The 23,176-nt window shown below is 43.2% G+C and overlaps 2 protein-coding genes across 5 annotated transcripts; both read left to right on the top strand.

Annotated features, from left to right (window-relative positions):
- The first annotated feature begins 713 nt into the window (after positions 1-713).
- On the top strand, positions 714-21,639 carry shc1 (SHC (Src homology 2 domain containing) transforming protein 1). 4 transcript variants are annotated; one of them, XM_056380646.1, is made up of 14 exons: positions 714-923; positions 4,546-4,590; positions 11,716-11,880; positions 12,193-12,263; positions 12,896-12,959; positions 13,972-14,091; positions 15,120-15,173; positions 15,549-15,600; positions 16,311-16,437; positions 16,555-16,702; positions 17,016-17,073; positions 17,509-17,625; positions 18,255-18,511; positions 18,663-21,639. In XM_056380646.1, the coding sequence occupies exons 2-14, from the start codon at positions 4,579-4,581 to the stop codon at positions 18,789-18,791; spliced, it is 1,374 nt and encodes a 457-aa protein (XP_056236621.1). In that variant the 5' UTR covers positions 714-923; positions 4,546-4,578; the 3' UTR covers positions 18,792-21,639. The 4 variants fall into 4 exon arrangements, with proteins under 4 accessions (XP_056236621.1, XP_056236622.1, XP_056236620.1 ...); XM_056380647.1 differs by lacking the exon at positions 4,546-4,590; XM_056380644.1 differs by lacking the exons at positions 714-923; positions 4,546-4,590 and having other exon boundaries at positions 6,573-11,880.
- A 148-nt stretch (positions 21,640-21,787) lies between these two features.
- Positions 21,788-22,979, top strand: lenep (lens epithelial protein). The gene has a single exon (XM_056380650.1). It carries the CDS (start codon positions 22,250-22,252, stop codon positions 22,442-22,444), a length of 195 nt encoding a protein of 64 aa, XP_056236625.1. The 5' UTR covers positions 21,788-22,249; the 3' UTR covers positions 22,445-22,979.
- The last annotated feature ends 197 nt before the right edge of the window (positions 22,980-23,176 follow it).

The raw sequence follows: 23,176 nt of genomic DNA on the forward strand, positions 1-23,176 counted from the left end.
CTGTAGTTGCTGGGGTTAAGTCGAGTATCCTGCTAAAGGGCTTGTTTGTTGTTGGTATATTTTTTGACTATGGCCTACAGAGTGAGGTTTGTCTCTTTCCACTACAAACTGTGACTGTAGTGGCTGTCACAAGCAAGACATATGATCTGAAACATAGAATTAACGACTATTAATATATATTCTGCATGCTTTGCAATCAACCCAACATTTTAAAATGTAAATTTGTACGGTAGTAACACATACATAATATATCAATATGTAATATTGCGGATAGCATATATCAATATTACAATGTAATATTGTGTGTACCAATATTTAAGGAATTATAGACGATAGACATACGTCATAGAAGGGATTTTTCTTACGGAAAAAAACAGGCATTTGTAAATTTGTAATCTTGCGGTAACAAAGAACAAAAACGAAATTTCACAGCACTTATTTAAAGTAAGTTGTGGTATGCCTTTTGCATGAGAACTGGGACATCTACTTTTGCGCAATCTGTACTGAATGGGCCAGGTGCAAAACAGGGCAAAACCACACACACACACACACACACACACACACACACACACACACACACACACACACACACACACACACACACACACACACACACACACACACACACACACACACACACACACACACACACACAGGATCCGCGGCCAGATGACGTTGCCATTTGTTCGCGGAAGTGGCTTCTGTCGTGACCGTGGAGGGGGGGAGGCAGGGGGAGGAGGAAGGAAAGGAAAGGGAGAGGAAAGAAGAAGTTAAGTTACAATTCGTATGAAGTTTATCAAAAGTGTAAGACGGATAAAAACCACCGACCATTCGTCCTGTTGGATGAAATTAAGCTTAAGTTTGTGCAGCAGCTGCTTGGCGGGCAGGAGGGACAACTCGAGGGAAAGAGAGGAAGTGAGCTGGTAAGTTGCTCGTTAAAGTTGACCACACTTTTTTGGGGCATGGTTTTGACTGTGCGTGCTGTGCGTCAATGTACCACAGTTTTTGTACGTATTAAAAGTTTGACGAAACAGTTCACTTACTATATTTGTGGTGCCCTGAAGTAAGTATTGTTCTGCCCGTGTACAGCCGTATGTTTGTGCTACACTAAGACGACACGGTGTAGTGTAGCCTGTCGGGTTACTGTGAAATAGTTGCTCATGATCAGACTGGGCTGTGTGCACATATCAGACAAATGATGAACTTAGATCCGTCCTCGCGCTGTCAGACGGGGTTTTTTTTTTTTTTTTTTTTAGGTTTTGGTGTTTGGTGTGATAAGGAGTCAAGTTAGTGGCCCCAAGCTTATATCTCTTTCAGCAAATGTATAGAGAATAGGTCACTAAAAAGTGCCTTTTGGTTAACTATTAGACACAGCAATACTCTCAAAATGAGTCATGGCTGAAAGGATTAGTCAATTGATAGGCAGCTATTCTGAAAATCACTTAACTGCTTGAGTCATTTTCATACAAAAATGTCAATGTTAGCATCTTGGACTGTTGGTCAGAGAACTGAGACTTCAAAACTAAAGCTTATAAAGAAGGAGGGGGGGCATGGTAGTGTCAAGGTAAAGATGAATCTCTTCAGGTTATCGTAAATCATCAGTGAGATAAGCTATAGAGCCTGTGAGCTGTACACAATCACACAGTAAACCTACAGTTATGCTTCATTATATACTGTGTATCCATGGAGACCGATCAGCCAAACACACCTCAGATGTGTTGAAACAGGGTCACTGTGACAGAGTTAAAGTTCACCATGAACGAGTGAAGGACAGACAGACTATTATGGAAACAGACTCAAGGGTATGTGGGATGATTGAGGTGACTGAAAGCAGTGGGCTCAGTGCTTCTTATCAGGGTCAGCCACACCGCTCAGACCAGCAGCCCCTGACATGATAGTATATGGTGGAAGATATCTTCGCTAATGAAATGGAGGGGAAGAGAAGCTCCGATCAACAACTGATCCAAAATATAGTAGATTCGGACACGTCAGGAGCCAGACAAACAGGACACATGCACCTACAGGCACATACACACTTACACAAGCACAAAAAACAACACAAACGGAAGGACAGCCCGAGACACAATCTGTCAGTCAAAGTGGAGCATCTCGGCCATTCTATCACGGCATTGGCACAAACCAACATCCGCTTGATCAAAATTGGATCTGTCCAGTTCTACTCAAACCGTATCAGTCACCAGTAAAAGCCTTAGTCCTGATTGACAGCATAGCTTGACACTTACAGCTTCACTTTGACAGGTGTGTGCGCTTGTGCACATAGCCATACACTCACTCACAGACGTACACACAGCCACTCCAGAAATCAGGTTTGATTTTTGTAAGCAGTTAATGTTAGCGCTGATATTAGCCTTGGATTGGTCTTGTTATACTTGAAACTTTTGTAAGTTGTAAAACACAGTGGTGAGGTATTAGCTGCTGGAAACATGTTGAGACATTTGACAGGACATAGTGCAATTTTGTGTGCGTGTCTGTCCATGTGAGGATGTGTTTGCCTGTGTCTTTCCTGTTTGATGTGTTTACTGCATCTGTCTATCTGTCATTGTGGGGGTATGTTTGTTTTTGTCTGGTTTGCATATGTGTGTGTGTGTGTGTGTGTGTGTGTGTGTGTGTGTGTGTGTGTGTGTGTGTTCTGGAAACAAACCGAAGGAGTTGTTTTTCGAGGTCGTAGCATGTGGTTGTCCGTCTCTACCTCTACACAATGGGACTGAGGCTCAGCTGTGTTTCCTCCTGTGCTGCTCGGGCCGAGTGCAGCATGTTCAGTGTTCAGCACTCTACGTAAACCACAATTTGTCCCGTGTGATGTCAAAACTGTAAAGGTAAGCGTAGCTTGGGTGTAGTTTACAAAAAGTGGCACTGGTATAACTGTCAATGGTATATTTAGACTTTGTATTAGCTGGTCCTGCCTGTTACTTTGGCTTTGACACAGTGGCTGTATGAATCAGATGTGCCATGTACTTTAAGATGAGAAATACCTTTGTGTCTTTATCATGGTCAATCTCTCTTCCTGCACAAAGCTGAGATTGCATTTTCAGAGCCTCACCTCTATTTGCAGTTTAGGGCTCCTCCAACCTTCTCTAGCGTAGGTAATGTGTTGGACATAAGACTGAACTCATTCATCTCCCATACAAGGTCACTTAAGGGTTAATATCAGGTCTGGAGCAGGCTAAATTCTCATTTCTTGGAGCTGTTATCACTGTTTTATCCTCTAGATCGTTCCCTGTACTGATTGCAGAAAATAATAAATCACCATTAAGATTATCATATATAAGTGAAAAGTTAATGTAAATACTAAAATACTATAAGCATACCAACTTTTGACATTTCACAGTTTTGACACTTGATAGAACAGACACATTTGAGTTGAGTGAAGAAGTAAAACTATTTATGGCAAATAAACAGTTATAGCAAGGGGGAAGTTGTATGTCGAGAGAGGCAGTGGGTGGCAGCAGGAAGGGAATGATGGAAGGAGATAGAGATGTGGGAGTGTGGTTAGAGGGGGTGGTAGAGGGGGGGCTGGCACAACCCAAAATAGCCAGCTCACATGTTTGCTGTGTGCGTGGTGAGCTATGAAACAAGCTGAAAGGCCTCCCACTGAATGCCTGGCTAATCTAATGTTCACTCCCACTCCTAATTTTTGAAAATTTGATTGTCATTTTGCTGTCTTCATACTGTACGTGTGTGTTTGCACGTCTCTTCCAATCAGAGCGGGTTGCCCTTGTAAGTTACGGTCCATCCCACTGTTCCCTCTGCACTCATCATCTTCATCATTGTCTTTCTCGTCTCCATAATGTGAACTGATGTTAGACAGCGTCTCCAGTAGGGAAAAGGTCAGACACTAGGCCCGTTTACTCATCTACACTCTTTTTTTTTTTTTTTTGTCTAGCGTATGTAAGGGGGTGAGTGAGGCGGGTCAAATCAGATTACACACACATACACAAACACACACACCCTCACAGATATACAGTATAAGAGCAGACAGCACATGTGGCCCTGCAGCGTGTGCATTAGATCCAGCGCTCTGTCTCGGCCCGTCTGACTGTTTCATCTAATAAATACTGACTAGCTGGAGCTTCCACAGAGAGTTATTCCATCTATTGCGTACACAGAAACAAAACACACACTTGCTAACTTGCGCTGGGCAAGCTGAGACACAAACATCCTACACATGCGGCCCTTTCAGTTAATTCCTTTCATTCCACAGAGTGTGTTTCAACATGCACACTGGATTATTGCCTTTTCTCTTATCAATCTTGTTCTTTCTTTCTCTCACTTTCCGTTACTTTCTCCCACTCAGTCTCGCTCCATCTCTGTTTTATGTCAATGTTGTGTCTCTGTGTGCTTGATCAACTGGGCCGTTTATATCAAGAAGGTCCCATGACCCTCTCCACAGCTGATCCTGGGAGCAAAGCATGCTGGGAGTCAAGTAGCTGCAAGGGCGGAATTGGAGCGAGCTGTGATTGGCTCCTTGATTTTTGTGTGTCTTATGTGTGTATCGTGTGCTGATGTGCACTTTGGTGTTTTTAGGGATACAGACTCTCAGGCAGCGTGTGTTGGCCAATGGAATACATGGTAAGACTTGAATGTCATTTGAATATGATACAACCAGCTAATCAAAAACACACCGTGACACAGTGGCAAAGGAGTTGCTTCTTCTCCTGACAATGTAACATCAATTATTATAATGGTATTTAGACATTGATAAGAGGTTTAAAGAGTGGATTAAAGTAGGCGAAACATCCTGGAAATAATCATCTGGGCCATTTCTCTCCAGGAGGGTTAAAAAACTGTAAATTCAGGGCTGCATGAAGAACAAAATGCTCTGAATTTTCAAATGTGGCCTTCTATTCATTATGATTCTCTAATTTTCTATAGAATTTATTGAAATATAATGTTTGAAGCTTTGTAATGAAAAGTGGAGTCTTTCCTGACCCATTTAGACTTGTAACTAAGCAGCATCCATAACTGAAAACATGAAAATTATTAAACAGATTTTTAACTAATCACAGTTTTATAAGGAACAATACAGTATGATACATTATACTGATGCGCCCCTACCAGTGAGCTGAGAAAACAAATCATTTTTACTGCACATTTGGTAGCCCGTATGATTTAAAAGTTTTCCCTTGCAGCAGAAATATTTCAATATTCTGCAGTCATATGAAACGGGAAACTAAAGTCACAGCGTGTAATCATGCATGAGTAATTGTGCAGCCCTATGTTTGTACATTTATTGTGGATTTAGTGAGGTATTGGTTTATTAGGTCCACTCAGCCAAAACTAATACTGTCTAATACAAAAGTCCTGCAATAAAGCCTTATCTTCATGATGGTTGTAATGGTCAGTTTTCGTGGAAACTTTTTGGAGGCTGTAGTTTGTGGTCATGTTGAATTGTGTTGCATAATGTTCAAAAACTGAAAATGATATCCTTCATGAAGGTGGAAGGTAGAATTACTGGCAGGGCTCTAATATTAGACTGCATTAGTTTAAGTAAGGTGTACGTAACAAACTGGCAATTGAGTTGATCCCTAGTCTTTATAATTTAAATTTTTCACTTAATAAAATATAGAAAGTTCTTAAAGAAAACACAAATATCTTTTTGTCAGCTCTAAGCCACAGTGTGTCATGTGTTTCACTGGTTACAGGCATGGTGTAGGCTAGGGGTGGAGGGGGCTGTTTTCACCAATCACTATCATACTACTCACATCTATGCGTGGTGTACAGTGACAGATATAATCTTGAATGACACTTGAGTTCTCAGTAGTTCTCTGATTTTGATCTTTCACATCCCTGAGTGCAGTGCTCGACCACATGATGACGGTGTAGTGGTCAAACACAGTACTGCAGGGACTCTGGTGTTTGGGGTGTCATTTGAGGATTTCTTGCTTTGCACTCTGCTGGGTTCCTGTGGCATTCTATGGGTGGTTTCCTCTGCTTTCCGCAACACTAAATTCTCATCAGATGCGCTTGAATGTCTTGACCAATCTCTGGGAACTCCATTTTTCTGTCTGCTTTTACAAAATCACTCTGTTGTCACTCTGTTTGCCTGGTAATAACCTGCCCTTAGTCATGTAGTAACATAGAGAATATTTATTATGTCAATGTCAGAGTTCTTTCTTCCTGTCATTTCTCAACTATCATCAAGGTTGTGCAGAGTGACCTCATGTCACACTCTGTACAGGGGGGGGGGTGAAACCATCCTCCTTCTCTCTTTCTCTCCCCCTTTCAATCTGTTTCTCAGGTTACCAAACATGAATAAGGGAGGAGCCTTGCATAGCCAACATGGACAACCCGTCCTCCCTACACATGCACACACACATATCAACCCCCCACCCCCACCCCCCTCCTTTCCTTCCCCTCTTCCACATCTCCATCTCCCCTTGGAGTGTGTGCATTAATGTGCAGGAGTGCAGCATCTTGCTGTGCATACACATGTACACTGCTAAATGACTGAGGCTGCAGAGAGGAGGTGGGGGGAAGGGGAGGAAACAGGAAGGAGGTTGGATGGGAGAAAAAGAGGTGGGGAGGGCAGAGGCAGTGAGTGTGTGTGTGTGTGTGTGTTAGAGAGAGAGAGAGATGGTAAGAGAGAAAATGGGAGGCAGCATCACCCACCCAGACTGGGAGGAGGGGAGGACAGACAGCGTGCTCGTCCCTCTAACAGACAGAGGTGGAAGGAAAGTGGGAATGAGAGACAGACGTGAGGGGAGAAGAGGAGCACAATGAAGGAGTGCCATTGTCCATCCTGGCAACACTGCCATTTCACCATCTGCTGAAAGAGAGAGAGAAAGAGACAGAGGAGGGAAGGGAAAAGAAGGAAGCCAAACAGAGGAGAGGATAGATGGAGAGGAGCTGCCGGCAGTGACTTTGTGAATTAATCGAGCGGAAGAGCGGATCAGTAGAGAAGCACGTTTTTCAGGGAGTGGACGGACGGAGAGGCAGAAAGAGGAAGGAGAGGACGAATGACCGGACAATCTGTGGCTGTTTAAACATTAATGTGGTTCTAATGTGAATATGGAGCCCAGCTTTAGATGAATCACCATGGATTATCAACTGTATGATCTTTAAACCAAAAAAAGGAACTATTTATGTTTTGCCATTCATGAAAAAAAGAAAGAACTTTTAGAGAAATTGAATAGAGTCACTTTATACAGAACAATTTTAATTACTTTTTCTTTTGTGTGAATATAGACTCTCTTTATGACTTCTGGTTTTCTATTCTCTATGAGCATAGGATCTATTCTGGATGTTATACAATTGTTATCGTTGTTAGCTGCTGCACATAATATTCAGGTTGTTTTTATGCAAGTTTTCTAAACATAAGTGTCGTCTTTAAGAAGTAAATAGTTAATGTAGTTTTTGTTTGTACTGTTATCAGAATGTCAGACATACAATTTTACTTTCTCTAGTTGGAGTCAGTGCATGCAGCCGACATGGGATGTCAACATTGATTGGGTTTTATGGCTGGCGCGACGCTGGAGAAAACTTTGATCATTTCCTGAAACCTATTGATCTTTCTAGGAGTCTGTAGTTTTTCCTCCTGTTGGATAAAAAAAAAAAAAAAAGGTCTAACGTGGAACCTTAGATGCAGCAACAAATTGCTGCCATGTGATTTGACAAAGCAGTTATCTCTTTGTCTGAAGATTTCTGCCTGTTGTCGGGACTTCACAGTATATATCCTCCGTAGGCATCTCTTTTAATGTCTGTTGCCATAGCAACGGGCGGCAGCTGCAGACAGAACACGATGTAAAGTTCTTTTTTCTTGTCTTATCTTTTAAAATTGGTGCTGTTCCATTAGGCAGTTGTATATATTTAGTAGATAAGAAAAATAGTCGACCTGATTAGTCCATGCTTGTGTGCAGTTTTTAGAGTTCCTTTCTTGGACAAGATTTTTTTTTTACTAGACAGTCTTTGTCTATGCGGAGCTTGGCAGTCTCCGAAAATCAGGGTTGTTTCAGGTCACCTGTCTCCCCCCTCCCCATCCTGTGTGTTCATCTTTTGCGAAACAGCTCAGCCCTGTTTGTCCTGATCTCACCTTTATCAACGGCAACTACCATCTTCATCAGTCAAGCTGATGTGCCATTATCAGGACTGGCTGGATAAATTAGATTATCTTACTGGTTTCACTTGTAGATATCACTCTGTTATCACTCTGTGCAGCTGCTTGGCCTCAAGGCCACTAATTACTGGTCATTAGTGTGTTATGTCTGTGACAATCTGTTCCTGTTACTGACTGTATGTAGGTGACTCAGGATTTTTCCTCATGTAGAGGGTCATCGCCTCTGCAGTCACCTGACCTACACTGTGTTCTGTGCACTAAAACATCCTCAGGCAGGGCGAGGGTTGACTCTGCTCATATAGCACTTCAGCACCCCTGTGTGTGAGAACACACCTGGAATTTCCTCTCTAGCGTTAACAACTCCATTTATGTCAGATCTTTTGCCTTTTTTAAAGTGCTAATTCTCTCTCTGGACTAATTTCTGGTTTTATTAGGGGTGTTACAGACTGTGTTGTTTGTTCTGCATGCTCTTTGATTGTCCAAATACTGGGTGTCTTTTGTGAATTTTCCAGCCATACTTCTTTACAGCTTTCTGGAGATCATCCCAGCCTGTCTGGCAGTGTTTCCGTGTGACTGGATTCTCCATGGTGCTTTTAGGCCAAGACCAGATGGATGACTAGCTAGAATTGTGGTGCTAGACTGGTGTAGGCGACTGTTCCTTTGCCATGCATCCAGCGCCCACTGCAAGCTGGTGCGCTGTACTTCAGACACAGTCAAGTTATGAAATGTTAATGTGTGGAAAAATGTTAGTTTTCGCTTGGCAACACTGAAACTTTGGTGCCAAATTTACAACCTTCTGTAAGTGGTTTAGGCAAGGTGTGTGTAAACCTTGCTCTCCTTTTCAAGGAGTAAAGGTCAACAGATTGTAGATATGACTAGTGCCTCAACAGCACTGAGGTGTAGGCCAGCCAGCTTGCTGCACCACTGTAGGTGTAGCCTTGCCTCCTACTGAGGTCAAAGTGCTACAGACTGTTTTGTTTGTGGGACTTTGGGTTGCAAGAGACTGTTAATGTAAACAGACTGTTGTTTGCCTTCTAGGTTGGACTATGCAGAATATGAGTATCTTGTGGTGTCTATACTGTTAGTAGTGGAACTGAGAGGTGACCTACTGCTTGATAAGCCCTGCCTTAGATAAGGAAGGAAACGGTTCCAGAGTATAACATTTGGCTTGTTTATATCATATCAGGCAGTGTTGATGCTCTTCTCTCAGGTAACTAACTGTAATCTGGGCTTGTTATTTGTACTAGGCAGTAATAAAGTAACAGGGTAATTGTAGTTGTGCATACAGAGATCAGCACATCAACAGAGTGCAGTTTTATTTGAGCATCTCCCAGCAGCTGGGTGAGAGAGTTCATGTTCAACTCTGATGAGCCTCCAGCACCATTCAGGGAACCCTGGGTTGGGAGTTCAGACCAGACCAATCAGGTCTCATTACCATCACAACAAACCCACCGGTAGTCGTCATCAGCCAATGACCTACATTCTCCAGTGTTACATCACCACCGTGCTACTGCAGTGTGTGTCACTGTACCAGACACAGACAACATCTCAGACTCAAACTACCACTATCTAATGGTGCTCCTGAGAAAAAACAAAAAAACATCCTAACTGAGGTGGCCAGTTCTAGGGAACACACTTGAACCAAGGCAGCCTCACTTGTTTTAGCCATATCAGGATCTACAGTCAGGAATGGGCCCAACTCTGCTGGCCCAGTCTTAAGTACTAACTAACTTTTTTCTTTGTTCTACTTGTGTCTAAGTAGGTGACCATGCCTAACCTCTAGCCATCCCTAATCTTAAAGTTAGAGAGGCAGAAAGACAGGGATCACCATTAATATATTAGACAGAGGGACTGTTAAACAGGACAGCCTGGAGAACGGGCGAGCAGACGAGGGAGGGGGTAAGGGGGAGCGAGAGATCATCTGGAAGAGGAGAGAGGAAGTGGTGGCGCGGGAGAGGGCAGAGGCGTTGGAGAGACAGAGGCTGGCAGAGTATATTGTGTGGAGGAAGAGAGAGGACTTCCAGGAGAAGAGAGGAGACAGAGAGAAGGGAGGAAAGAGTGCGGAGAAAGGGAAAGAGGCTGCAGCAGAAGTGATCTGGAAGAAGAGAGAAGAAGAGGACGGAGAAGCAGGGAGGGAGAGAGCGAGGGCCATTCAGAGAGGACATGAAACCATTTGGAGGAAGAGAGAGAGAGAGTAAAAATGAACTTGATGAAAGATTTGAGAATACAATGCACTTGAAAAGTAGGTGTTAAGGAAAGTGTGCTGCCACCAGGAGTTGGAGACTAGCCATACATCAGTAAGCCTCCTCTCTTCTTTAGCAGCTCTGCGCTTCATTGAGTTCTGCAGGTGCTCTCTGTAGTATTGACCAATTGGAACTGTGTATTGTGTGCGTGCGCGTGTTGCTGCTGTGTTAGTGCACGCAGCCCCTTTGCGATCCCCTCGTTGGCTGCTAATAGGATTTTTATGGGCCCGTGTCAGGCAGGATAGAGCTGCCAAGGGGAGCCGCTTCACACATGCACGCATGTGCGCACACCAACACACACACATACACAGATAATCTAAGAGGTATTGTGAGCAGGGAAGGTTTATGCTGCCTCACACGTGTAAGCACATCACGTACAAGTACACACCCCTCAATGCTGTAAGACACATGCAAGGGGGTGTTGAGAGAATTCACTTGTTCACTGTTGATTCTCCATGGTGCTGCCGACAGCTGGATAACTGGCCCTCACTGAGTTGGAACAAGATATTCACAGATATCGTTTTACATTATGGCAAAAACACTGAGATGAACACTTTTTGTAGAGCTAAGATGATGATCTTATGATTTCATCAGTTCCTGGGAACAGAATGAACATTGAAGCAGAAGTGAACTGATGACAACATGATCTGCACTGGTGCACTAAAAACAAACTTTTTTCATCTGCATTCTACCATTAACTGGGACACCCCACTTCTCTGCACCTTTTTCATTCTGCTTTCATTTCTGGATAAAGCCGTTTCTAAAGCAGTTTGGTTTTGGCTGCCTGGTAATGAGTGGAGGACAGACAACCAGACAGATGGATGCAGCTCTTACACTGAGCAAGACAGACAGATGGCTGTGTGTCCTTTTAGGGAGAAACTTTGAATACTGAGACAAAGAGACGTTGATTGAATCACTAGAGCCTCTGTGGACTTGCACGGATATAAAAACTGACACTGCAGATTCATTATGGAGCTTGTCCCAAAAACCAAATACACCCACTTTCGGAGTGAATCGCTGAGCTCAACTGATGAAACAAACTCCAATCCATCATCGTTCCCTCCTTCCAGTCCTGCTACCCCGCTCACTCCCTCCCCTGGTTTACCTTCTTCTCTCTCTTCCTCATCTCTCACTCCCATCTTGCCCCCCTCTTCTCCCCGCCCGGCAGAGAACAGCCCCACCACCCTTTGTTCCTTCTTCCCTAGGATGGGATCTCTTCGTCTGGGCGTCTCTGCCACTCTTCTCCCAGGACTCAAGGCCTCAAACAGGCCGCAGCAACCTCAGGCGCCTGTTGAGTCCTCTGGGGACGACAGGAGCAGCTCTAGCTCCTCCCCTCCACTTCATCACCCTGTTCCCCCTCTAACTGCTCCTTCTCCCCCTCCTCGACCTCCTCTGCAGGATATGAACCGGCTGGGAGGGGCGTCCAGGAGGGCACGGGTGGAAGGAGGGCAGCTGGGAGGAGATGAGTGGACGCGCCATGGCTCCTTTGTCAACAAGCCCACCCGTGGCTGGCTGCACTCCGACAATGTGGTCAGCACCACCGGTGTTTCCTACACTGTACGGGTAAGTAACTGGCACCCTCTCACTCATCCCTAACTGAAATATGTAATTACACATCTCTCTTTCCAGTCTTTGCATATATGTATATATATATATATATATTTCAGGATCAAAAGATGTGACAGAAGGGTGTATGTATATATATATATATATATTATATATATATATACACACACAAACATCCTTCTGTCACATTTTTTGAATCTGAGAATCTGACACTGCTACACCACTACTTATTGTGTTCAGTCTGTCCAATGGGACTGTGATGTAGGAAATGTCCAACGCTAATGTGTTGCCTTCCTGTTTCCTGGGCAGTACATGGGTTGCGTGGAGGTGCTACAGTCAATGCGAGCGCTGGACTTCAACACCAGAACTCAGGTCACCAGGTGAGACCACACAATGCTCGTCAGTCGCTGGCCTGCTACTTCTCTCATCTCAGCTCTTGTTTGCGCATGTGGGGGCGAGAAGGTAAAAGTGTGTTTGGACTTAGAAACAACGGATGGATACACTCACACACCACTCACTGCTCATATGTTGCTTCGTCTGCTTGCTTGCTTTCTTTTCCACTTCCACTCTCTTTTGCTTGTTTCTCTCTGTGTTAGTGTCTGACTGCATCTGCTCGTGTGTGTGTGTGTGTGTGTGTGTGTGTGTGTGTGTGTGTGTGTGTGTGTGTGTGTGTGTGTGTGTGTGTGTGTGTGTGTGTGTGTGTGTGTGTGTGTGTGTGTGTGTGTGTGTGTGTGTGTGTGTGTGTGTGTGTGTGTGTGTGTGTGTGTGTGTGTGTGTTTTCACGCCTGCAGCTCTCTCAGACCCTAAATTAGAATGTTCTGGAATCCTGGTGGTCTCCCTCTGGTTTCCGTAGTAATGTTTGTCCCTGTGGCAAAGACGAGTATTGTTGCCAGGGACGATAAATTCAATCACCCACTGCCAGATCTCATTTAATCCATATAATTGTAAGTCCGGGAAGGTGCGAGAGTTAATGACATGGTATTGTAACTCTTGCATGTTTTCAATGTTTCAGGGAGGCAATCTCTGTGGTGTGTGAGGCAGTACCCGGAGCCAAAGGAGCCCAGCGCAGGAGAAAGGTACACACCATGCACACTAGCACACACCCTTACAGGGCATTATTTATTTATATGGTTTAAGTGGGCAGCAGTGGGAAGGGTTTTCTGGATAAGAGCTAGATTTAGCTTGATTGTCCACTCTGTGGTCAGTTGGCTATTCAGTCACACACTCTCCCTCACACACACAGATCTTGATTTAGGCTGATTGTACACTTTTGCGGTTAGTGGGCTACTTGCAGGTAATGACCAATCACTCTCTGGTCTCTCTTTTCTCTCCCTCCATCATGTCACAAGGGAGGCTATAGAGGTAGAGTTGTAGCTCCTGTGGAGCCAGTGTCAAGCCAAATAAGCACTCCAGACTAGCAGACACAGCTGCAAGTGTGCTGTTTAAAGACTGTGTGTGTCTGTGCACAGTATTCCTGTAAAACTAAAAACACCCACCCAAACAGTTCATAAAACAGGTGGCTAAATCCAGCGCCCTGCTGCCATAGCAGGGTTTGACCAAGGAACGTCTGGCAGTGCAGGACACCAGACAAAATAGTTATAGAATGTAAGCTAGAATAGATTAAACTAGTCTAGTCCCTCTGATTTGGCTGGACTGAGGTTAATGTGGCTGAGCATGTGCATCCTGTTGTGATGCTGCCGTTCTCACACTGCACTCCAAATATTCCGGAGCAGATATGGATGAAAGCCATGAGAAGAAGGAGGATTGGGATAAACGAGCTGGCACAATAGTGCTGGCATGGTTCTGCGTGATGCTCTTGGCACAGCCTACAGTATGTGAACTGTCCCGTCTACTCCCCATTGGTCACAGTTGGCCTTCGAGACAGGATCATTTTCAAAATTGCAGCTGTTCTCCCACTCCCACACACACAGGCATTTCCACACATACACCCACAGGCTCATGCACAGGCAGGGAGCACTCACTGGAGTATCGTGCCTTGTTGAAGTAAAAAAACATAAAACCCTGTAGGTTTCTGTTTGTGAACGTTGTTTGTATTTTACTCATGGACCATATCCCTCTCTTTTGCAGCCTTCCTCACGCTGTCTGACGTCCATCCTGGGGAAAAGTAACCTGCAGTTTGCTGGCATGACAATCAGCCTCACCATCTCGACCAGCAGCCTCAATCTGTTGGCCTCTGACTGCAAACAGGTTAGACTGAAACCAGCTTACCCCTGAAGTTACTGTTGCGTGTATTTTTCTCAAAAGCTCTGTTGGTGTTTGGGAGATTTGTCCCAGAGACTTCACTGTGAGTCAGTGATGCATCTGATTGTTAGAGCTCTGTTTTAGCCGGAGGTATGTTTGGTATCCTGAGTGCACTTAGCTGGTGCATTTTACTGAAGAAGAGTAAAGCTGAGGATTTCTCTGCTTGAGGGATTTCTTGTGGTATTAAGGATTTTAAAGACTTTTTAAAGATCAACTTTAGAAGGGCAATTTTAATATTTAAATGAAAATGTAAATTATTTTATTTTCATCACCCCCATTTTATTGTAAATATTTTTTGGAGATCTTTTTTGAGATCAAGAAAATATCTTCCTAATCAAAACCTGTGTTTTATTTTTGTCATTTTGTCATCAGAGCAATGTGTCTTATGACCGTTTGTGACATTCAAGGGATGCCCAGATAATTTTAGAGCTTCTCCACTTTGTTTTTCCTCATTTGCTCTGGATGATGCACAAATCCCTCTTAACCATCGTCTTCATTCCTGCATCACCACAGGGCAGGATGTGATCCTCCTCCTAGACCTCTTATGAGTTAATAGCTACTGAACGATGTTTATTTCTTCGGGGAAATGGCATACAGTAGTGCAGTGCATACACATTAACACGTAGCACAAAGCAACATGCCGTTCACATACACTCATTCACAAATACAGCCCACACATTGTGCAGAGAGCATTAGCAAGTGTTGATGCTGTTATTGATCTAACATGGGTGGTTGTTGCCGACTGTTAAAAAGGTGTTCCATCCACGCTTAGTTTTTATCACTGCTGCAGTTGATGGTGCTCAATGGAGGAAAAAGCACTTTTCTCAGTAATTATTCCACATTTGTCTCTCCATCCACATGCTTTCATCTCACTTCCCACATACTTCATGTCACCCACATGCTCTTCTTCTTTCTCTCTCTCCTCTGTCTTTCTTTCTCTCTCTCTCTCTCACTCTCTTTCTTTTTCTCCACAGATAATCGCCAATCATCACATGCAGTCCATCTCCTTCGCCTCTGGAGGAGACCCAGTGAGTCACCCAAAGTCAGCTCAAATCTCACTCTGGACATTTTCCATCTTTCTTCCGCCTGCATATCCTTCCTTCCTGTCCTCTGTCATTGTCTATTCTTATAAATACCACTTGCTCCATTGCTGCCTCGCTGGTTTGCAGTCTTCTCCTCCAAGCCTGATCTCATTACTTCCTGTTATCTCTCTTTCAGCTCAGTATATGTTTTTAACTTCTGCAGCTTTGCTTTATCTCTTTCCTCTTCATCGTCGTCTTCTTCTTCTTCTTCTTCTTCTTCCTTTCAACCTCTCTATCCTAAACCTGCCCTTCACTTTTTCCTCTTATCGATTTTTGTCCCCTTGCCCTCTTCCCCTAACTGTCTACCCCTGTCTCCCTCAGGATACGGCTGAGTACGTAGCATATGTGGCCAAAGACCCAGTCAACCAGAGAGGTGAGCAGAAACAGCAAAATGACACCTCCACTCAGACAGCATCTGCCAGTAGGCTGCTTTTTGGGGCTGTTGGTTTGACCATAATCCTCTGATGCATGAGTTGCAAATCTCTCTACACTCACTCTCACTGTACGGTGAAACAGGCTGTGAGATTGCACTTTCAGCATATACTGTAAATATAAAGGTGAACAAGGCGTTTTATTACAATATAAATTAATCCTATTAAATCAATGAAATGGCTCTATTCATTTCTTATTTCCCTCTGAGTTTTACACGCTGCCTCCTGAAGATATTACAGAGCCAAGAGTGCAAACCAAGAAACAGTACATTTACTGCTTAATAAGCATCACAAGTAACAGGGATATTTTGGATTTTTTTTTTGGCAGCACCTGCTTTATTTGTGCTTATGAGCTATATATATGAACACATGGCTTGATTTTCCAAGCAATAATAAACACACTCACAGAACTGGGGACCGACTGAAAAAAATATACAGAAATGCTTGTTCCTACAACAGTCAACACCACTTTAAATATTATTAATGTTATTCTTGTAATTTGAGGGAAAATTGCAGGGAGTACACTGGATGACATGCACTCCATTTCAACATTTTCATATTTATCTAGATGACTGCATATTTCCCACAAGTACATGTTGCTGCAGCTACTGTATCTTCATTTAGTGACTCATTTGTGCGTGCTCTCTTTCAGCATGTCATATCCTGGAGTGCTCAGAGGGTTTGGCCCAGGAAGTCATCAGCACCATCGGCCAGGCCTTTGAACTACGTTTTAAACAGTACCTAAAGAACCCACCCAAACTGGTCACCCCTCATGACAGGTAAATGTGGGCATCTTTGCTCTGCGTCTTTGAGCCCAAAACAAGAGCTTGTGTTTGTATTTTTCCACCCATCATTTGTTTTTGTATCTGCTTTTATATCGCCACTTTCTCTCCCAGAATGGCTCCGTTTGACGGCTCTGCATGGGAGGAAGAAGATGATGAGACTGCTCCGCCTCCTGATGTCCCTTACTATAATAATTTCCCTGGAAAACAGCCTCCCCCTGGTGGACTGATTGACATGAGGACCCGCCCAGGGGCCACGCTGGTGAGACAAGAGCACATAAATACAACAGGAGGATGAAACATACTCATACACACGCTTCAACACATCCAAACACTGACAGCACTGCAATTAAGAGATGATACACTTTTAAGGAATCTACTGACTATACAGTATGTGTCAGAAATGTGTCATTTTTGAGCCAGGTAAAAAGGCAACTGTAACCCTGCTCTGTTTAATATACACAAATCAATATTGACCTTGGTAACCCTTTGAGTTGGCCATAGAATGAATTTATTTCAATAGGTCCACATGGTGCAGTGACTCATGATTTGTTTTTGTGCCTCTGTGTTTGCAGCCTTATGGACAGCCAGGTCAGAATGACATTCACAAGCAGCCTCTGCCGCCTCTACCAGGTGAGATCTGTCTCTGCCAGTCTGTCTGCGTCTCTCTCGCTCTGTCTGTCATTCAAGCTGAGGCTGAGAGGGAATGACTCAGGCTATCATTCAGGCACAAAATAGAGAGATTAAACAACAATTTTTCCTCGCCTCTCTTGGATAACTAGTTATTTCCCTCAGTATGGAACACTGCTCATTCATAACGGCTATGCGTCAGATTTGTATATAGGACTGCTTGTGGTCAGTGCCACAACTCAAAAATGGTGGGTATTTTGACTGGATTTGTCTAAACCCACAGATTATCCCTAACTGAGAAATCAGTCACACTTTTTCTCCATACTCTTGTCTTTGTTGTTTTTATCTTGTAAAAGCTGGTTACCATGCCATTCAGTACGAATAGCTAATATGAGACCTGGGAAGTGCCAGGATTATTTATTATTTTCTGTTTTGAAGTGGGTGCCAAAGAAGGGGGACGGGAACTGTTCGATGACCCTTCATACGTCAATGTGGATAAACCCCGCCCCCCAGTTGCAGCAAATGGAAACGCTCACAGAGACGCTTTTGACATGAGTAAGTGTCTTACCTGGTTTATCTATGCTTCTGTGTTAATGCGTTGTTGGGAATATCATCTCAGCTTGATGAATCCATCTGAAAATGAACTATCTTAAAAAAAATGAAGTGCAAATGACTGAGTTGCTTGCTGGGAATCTATATAGTGAAAGACAATGTCCTGTAAATGACTAAATGTGGCTGTTGTAATCAAAGTGACCAAAATTGCTGGTAACTAAAATGTGCAATTACTTGACCATGAGGCAAGCATAAGGGTTAATCACTGCCTAAGGAGATGAGCAGAATAGTGTGTGCTTTACATTCCATATGACGGGCTAATTGAGGACTGGAGTTGCCCACAGAAGGCAGCCTTGGAGGGAGATAAGGGAATTAGAGTGGCTTTGTCCATTACAGGGGCATTTTATGGAAGATGATTGGTTGACTGGGTAAAGCTTTTCACATTAAAGACACAGTACATTATCAGTGTACAGTATAGCACACATCTGTCAGAGAGCATGTGCTTTACTAGGACATGGTCCAATCATTTTTGTTCTAAATAAAAATGCAGACCATAGTAAAAGCAAAAAATGCATTTGAGAGTTACATCAGAGAAATACAATATTACAAATGTGTATCTGGATTTTTTTAAGAGCCATTTGATGATGCCTTGGGGGTCTCTGGGCACGGTGGCCCGAGCTCAGTGACAGCAGCGCCTCCTCTGGTGCAGCAGTTGCAGTGTGAGGCCTGGTTCCATGGTAGCTTAAGTCGCAGGGAAGCGGAGAGGTTGCTGACCCGCGATGGTGACTTCCTGGTGCGGGAGTCTGGGACCACGCCCGGACAGTACGTCCTCACAGGACAGCAGGGGGGTCAGCCCAAACACCTGCTACTAGTCGACCCAGAAGGAGTGGTGAGTCAGGGTGGGAGGAAGAGATCACAAGGGCAAAGGGGAGGGAGAAGAGTGAATCGGCAAGGGACATTTTTAGTTAGTGTTTTACTAACAAATGATTATATTGGTGTGTGGTTGAACTGGTCATTGATATATATTTTTCATCTTCTAGGTCCGTACAAAAGACCATCGGTTTGAAAGTGTGAGTCACTTGATCAGTTACCACATGGACAACAGGCTCCCCATCGTATCAGCTGGAAGCGAAGTGTGTCTGCAACAGCCAGTTGAGCGCAGGGCCTGACGTTCCACAGACCAATGAAATACTCCACCAAATATACACACACTCCCACTGCAAATCAACACAAGACATCATATGCTATAACACACACAGCAACACTACACTCAACACACTCAAACATACACAACAGTACATATGCACACACACAAAGCAAAGAAAGCCAAAAAAAAAGAAAAAGAAAAAAAATCACCAGTTTCTCTGCAGAATCACTTAATTGCTGCTGTTGCCACATGTTCCTGTCCTTTCTGAAAGCCAAACTGTGATATGCAGTCCCTCCTCGACCCCAACGACTATCAGGCGCATCCCTCCACAACGGAGAAGTACTGCTGCAATTTCTCAACAGCCTACTGTGAACCAGGGAGGAACCCTTTCCTTATTTCAGAACGGGGCAGAAAACAAATGCAATTTTTTTTAAAGAAAAAAAATCTTAACATTCGATTATGAAAAACAAAAAAACAGAACACTTTACTAATACAAGGAATTGTGTACAAAAAAATAATGGAACAGAAGAGTGAAGAAAGGAACAGAAATGGGACATGGAATCGGATTTTCTGTGCTTTTTAAGCATGTGTTCTTTCATTCAGGGGAAATGATTTCCCTCCTCAGACTGTCGCTGGAGCGTATTAGGCAAAATGCAAACTGGATGGTAATGGTCCTTTGTTGTAGAGACTGAACCCGGCTCAAACACAAACACTCCCTTCGGGTGTCACTTGAGTACTTCAGCAGCAAACAAGACTTTGACATGATTCTGCGTGGTGAATATGCATAAACGAGTTTGCTTCCAATCTAATCAGGAGTGTCACCTTACCCCCACCCACTCCCCTATGAAAGACTTTTGAACTTTGACCCCTGGAGTGATAAAGAAAGCCTGTATGCAAAACTGGGACTGCTATGCCAATGACCATCATATATGTTTTTGTTTTTTTTTTCCATCTGATATCTTGGGACTCATTTAGTGATTGGACATTAGGAGTTCAGGAGGATCTAAGCGGCTGTTTGGCCCTAATCCCTCTAAAAAGACAGATACACGTTCACCTTTACTCCACACACGGGCTGCACCACCTGTCATGCCAAAGAACATGAACTTGGTCGCTAACAGCAGAGGAAGCCATGATAATTATCAACAGTTATTTATCTTGTGTGCTTACAGCAGTGGGAACTTATTGAGAAAGACATGCACATAAAAATAAGCCTGTTTTAGATTGAAGAAGAATCTGGATTGTGCCTGAATACATCATCAAAAAGGCAATTTCTTTTTTTTCTTTTTTTCTTTTTTTTATAAAGTGCATTGATGTCACCCACAAACACAATAACTACTACATTTTGAGAAGCATAGACCAGATCATTTTGACCTATTGCTTTTCTGCTGACACCTTAGTATGTGTTTGCATTGACAATCTATGGGTTATATCTTTACAGAGTATTCTGTGAAGAAAACTGAAAGCAGAGGAGAGTTGTTTGAGGAGACCCCTTTAAACAGTGGCCAATGATGTGTTGTAATGTTGAGCAGTCTAAGCAATGAATTTCCCTCTGCAAAAATGATGCACAGTGTGTAATAGTAACCGCTTTGGTAATTTTTGTGTATTGTGATGTTGCTTTACTTTATAATCACTTGAGGGAATCATTTTTAAAACCTTGTATGTCAAATGAAGTGGGTCCGGGGTAACTGAACATGAGGACATACATGCTTTTGGAGCATTGCTAACGATGAAATGTTAAGCCAAATGCTGCTCCTCAGTGTGCTGTTTTCATATACTGTCAAGGATCTGGAGGGAGAAGTTCACACTATAGTTTTCTCCTTTCCTCTTCCTCCTCCCTCAATCCATGGTGTTGTTTTTTATATCTTTTTAATCGTGCCTTGTTTCTTCAATGCAGTCACGTCACTTCAATGCAGTCACCTTATGTACTTAATTCTAATGTAGTCGACTACAGGAGAATCTTACACAAGCCTCTCAGTTAAACAACAAAGACTCTGCAAAAATGACACTCCAGTAAACACACACAAACAGATCCAGTGATGGCAATCTCCTCTGATGCACATTCTTGCATTCAGCTTATAGTCACAGATACTTGATGTCACCATGGGGGGGGGGGGGGTTTCCTGAGCATCTGTAAATAACATCAGTTTTTTGACTGTTCAGCTTAGTATCAGATTATTGTTTCCATAGTTGTATATTTAAAGACTTATTTAATAAGTAACACCGAGCCAGACACCACAGCACTGAGGTAGCTCTTAAAGCCAACTGAACTTGTCAAAGAGATTGTGGCCAAACTCCTGAAATACGAGAGGGGATCTTTCAACTTAAACCTTAACTGTCAACTAGTCCTCATACCCTGTAGTGGGCTCACATGTAATCTAACATGCACACGCATACCAGAGTGACAGCTGGGTCAGTCAGACACTCACACTCTGCCTGTTTGGCTGTTTGTGGGTTAGAGATAGGAAAATCAAGAGCTTGAAGTCCTGCTATTGATGTGTGCGCCTCTTGTAAGTGTGCGTGCATGTGTGTATGTGTGTGTGTGTGCTGGAATAGACCCACCTGACCCTCTGCATCATTAGTGACCTCGTCCCGTGTTAACATCGTTCATCACAGTTGCCTTTGTTGCATGAAAATCCTTTCAAATTTTTCTCTTGTTTGTTGTTGGTGATGGTGATAGTGTTGATGATGCTGTTGTACTTTTTCATTTGTGTTTTTTGAAAGCCAAAGGTTACTTTCAGATAGTGTGCACAGATATTGATTTTTACTTTATATATTTCTGTTTTAATACTTTTTTTGTTTTTAGGGAAACATGTCTGTTTACACCTGTATCTGAAAATATAGATTGCATATATAAATACATATATCATTCATCTCTCTTTGTGAGTTTGCCTTTTGATATAATTGTGAATTTCACCTGAATATTTATCACCTAGTTGGGTAGGCTTTTTAGAGATCCCTTTATTTTCTCTATCAAAATACACAAAAAAAACTGATGGAAAATTAAACAACACAGCACACACCGCTAGAAGATATGATCACCTGTCACAGACTGTTCTGAACAAAGAATGAGATGTAGTGCAGGGGTGTATTGGAGCTGCTGGAACTCTCCTGTTTGTGAACAGATGAGGCTGTAACAGAAGGGGGCTGATTCAGGGATTGTTAGAGCTCAGAGAGAGTCGGTGTGGGGGGTAGTATACAAAAGAGGGGAGCAGTGCACAGCAAAGGTAAACAAGGCCTTTAATCAATCAGTGAATGTTTGAAAGCAGGGAAGAGTCTAGAAAACTCAGGATGTGAAAGGAGGTGACCTGCAGTTCATATAGGAGGTTATAAGTAGAGGAGCTAACTGTGCCAGGAATACGGAGCAGACCTCAGCTGTTGCACGAGCCCGGTCCAATCCCATTTGTCAGAGCTCTCCTCCTGTTCTCATCGACTGCCCTCCTTCTTGCCTCTGCCTGATCACTCCCTTTCCTCACCGGAGCAATGCATCCCCAGCGTCCTCTTCCCCAAGCCATGCCTTCCTCCTCTCTGGGACAGCACCTGCGGGACATGGCCATGGGTCTGGGACGAGGCAAGAACTTCTTGGGAGGAAACTTTGCCTACAGTTTCATCCAGTCAGTTAAGGAGTGCCTTTATTTCCTTCTCTGCTGCTGGTGCATCAAAGAGATCCTGGACTGACAGACTGAGTGAGAGTAGCTCAAGTGGTCATTGATTTTCCCTGTTTCTCCGTTGGCTCCTATAGTGTAATTTCAACCAGCTTTTGTTTCATCAGAAATGGAGCGTTTGATCAGTGGTGCTGGCAAAGCATTGGCAAGTATGAGTCTTGTCTCATATGACAACAATTTACCACTTCAGTAGCCTACATAGTGAATCAAAATCTCTCTAATGTATATAATGCAATTACCTACAAAAGAAGAGGCTCTCGATTTTAGAAAATGTCAATTTCATTGAGGAGTAGGTTTACTAAATCATAAAACTGTTTAATGCACTTACACACAGATAATGTTTTTATTTCTGTTTTTTCAGGGTCTATGAGATGCTCCTCTTGGGTTTTCAGGAAGCACACTGGCACATTTCCAGCTGCTACAAATGTTCATAGTTTTCTGAATTCAACCCTGTTGATCTGAGATCTTGAGGAATGGCACCCCTGATGTTCACTGTACAAGACAAACTGGTGTGGCAATAAATAAAGGAACTAATGAATAGAAAAATATTACCTTTATGTCTGAATTTTTGTTCATTTTTTTAAAATTAATTTGATAGTTAACATATACTGTTCAGCTAAAAAAAGAAGAGAAAAAATCACTTGGTTTACATGTCACACATGTACTCTGGTAGCTTTTATGTGCCTTCACTGAGATTTTATGTCTTGTAATTATTCAATTTGACAGTTTGGAAAGTTGCGTCCAA

This window comes from Seriola aureovittata, chromosome 7 (genome assembly GCF_021018895.1).
Source record: "Seriola aureovittata isolate HTS-2021-v1 ecotype China chromosome 7, ASM2101889v1, whole genome shotgun sequence".
NCBI classification, from domain to species: Eukaryota; Metazoa; Chordata; class Actinopteri; order Carangiformes; family Carangidae; genus Seriola; species Seriola aureovittata.

What these genes read in the sequence shown, in the direction of transcription:
- shc1 (XM_056380644.1), top strand. Translation starts at nt 11,287, where the DNA reads ATGGAGCTTGTCCCAAAAACCAAATACACCCACTTTCGGAGTGAATCG. An exon ending in GTGTTTCCTACACTGTACGG is followed by an intron (nt 11,881 to 12,192) that starts GTAAGTAACTGG and finishes TTTCCTGGGCAG; the next exon opens with TACATGGGTTGCGTGGAGGT. An exon ending in TCGCCTCTGGAGGAGACCCA is followed by an intron (nt 15,174 to 15,548) that starts GTGAGTCACCCA and finishes TGTCTCCCTCAG; the next exon opens with GATACGGCTGAGTACGTAGC.
- lenep (XM_056380650.1), top strand. Translation starts at nt 22,250, where the DNA reads ATGCATCCCCAGCGTCCTCTTCCCCAAGCCATGCCTTCCTCCTCTCTG.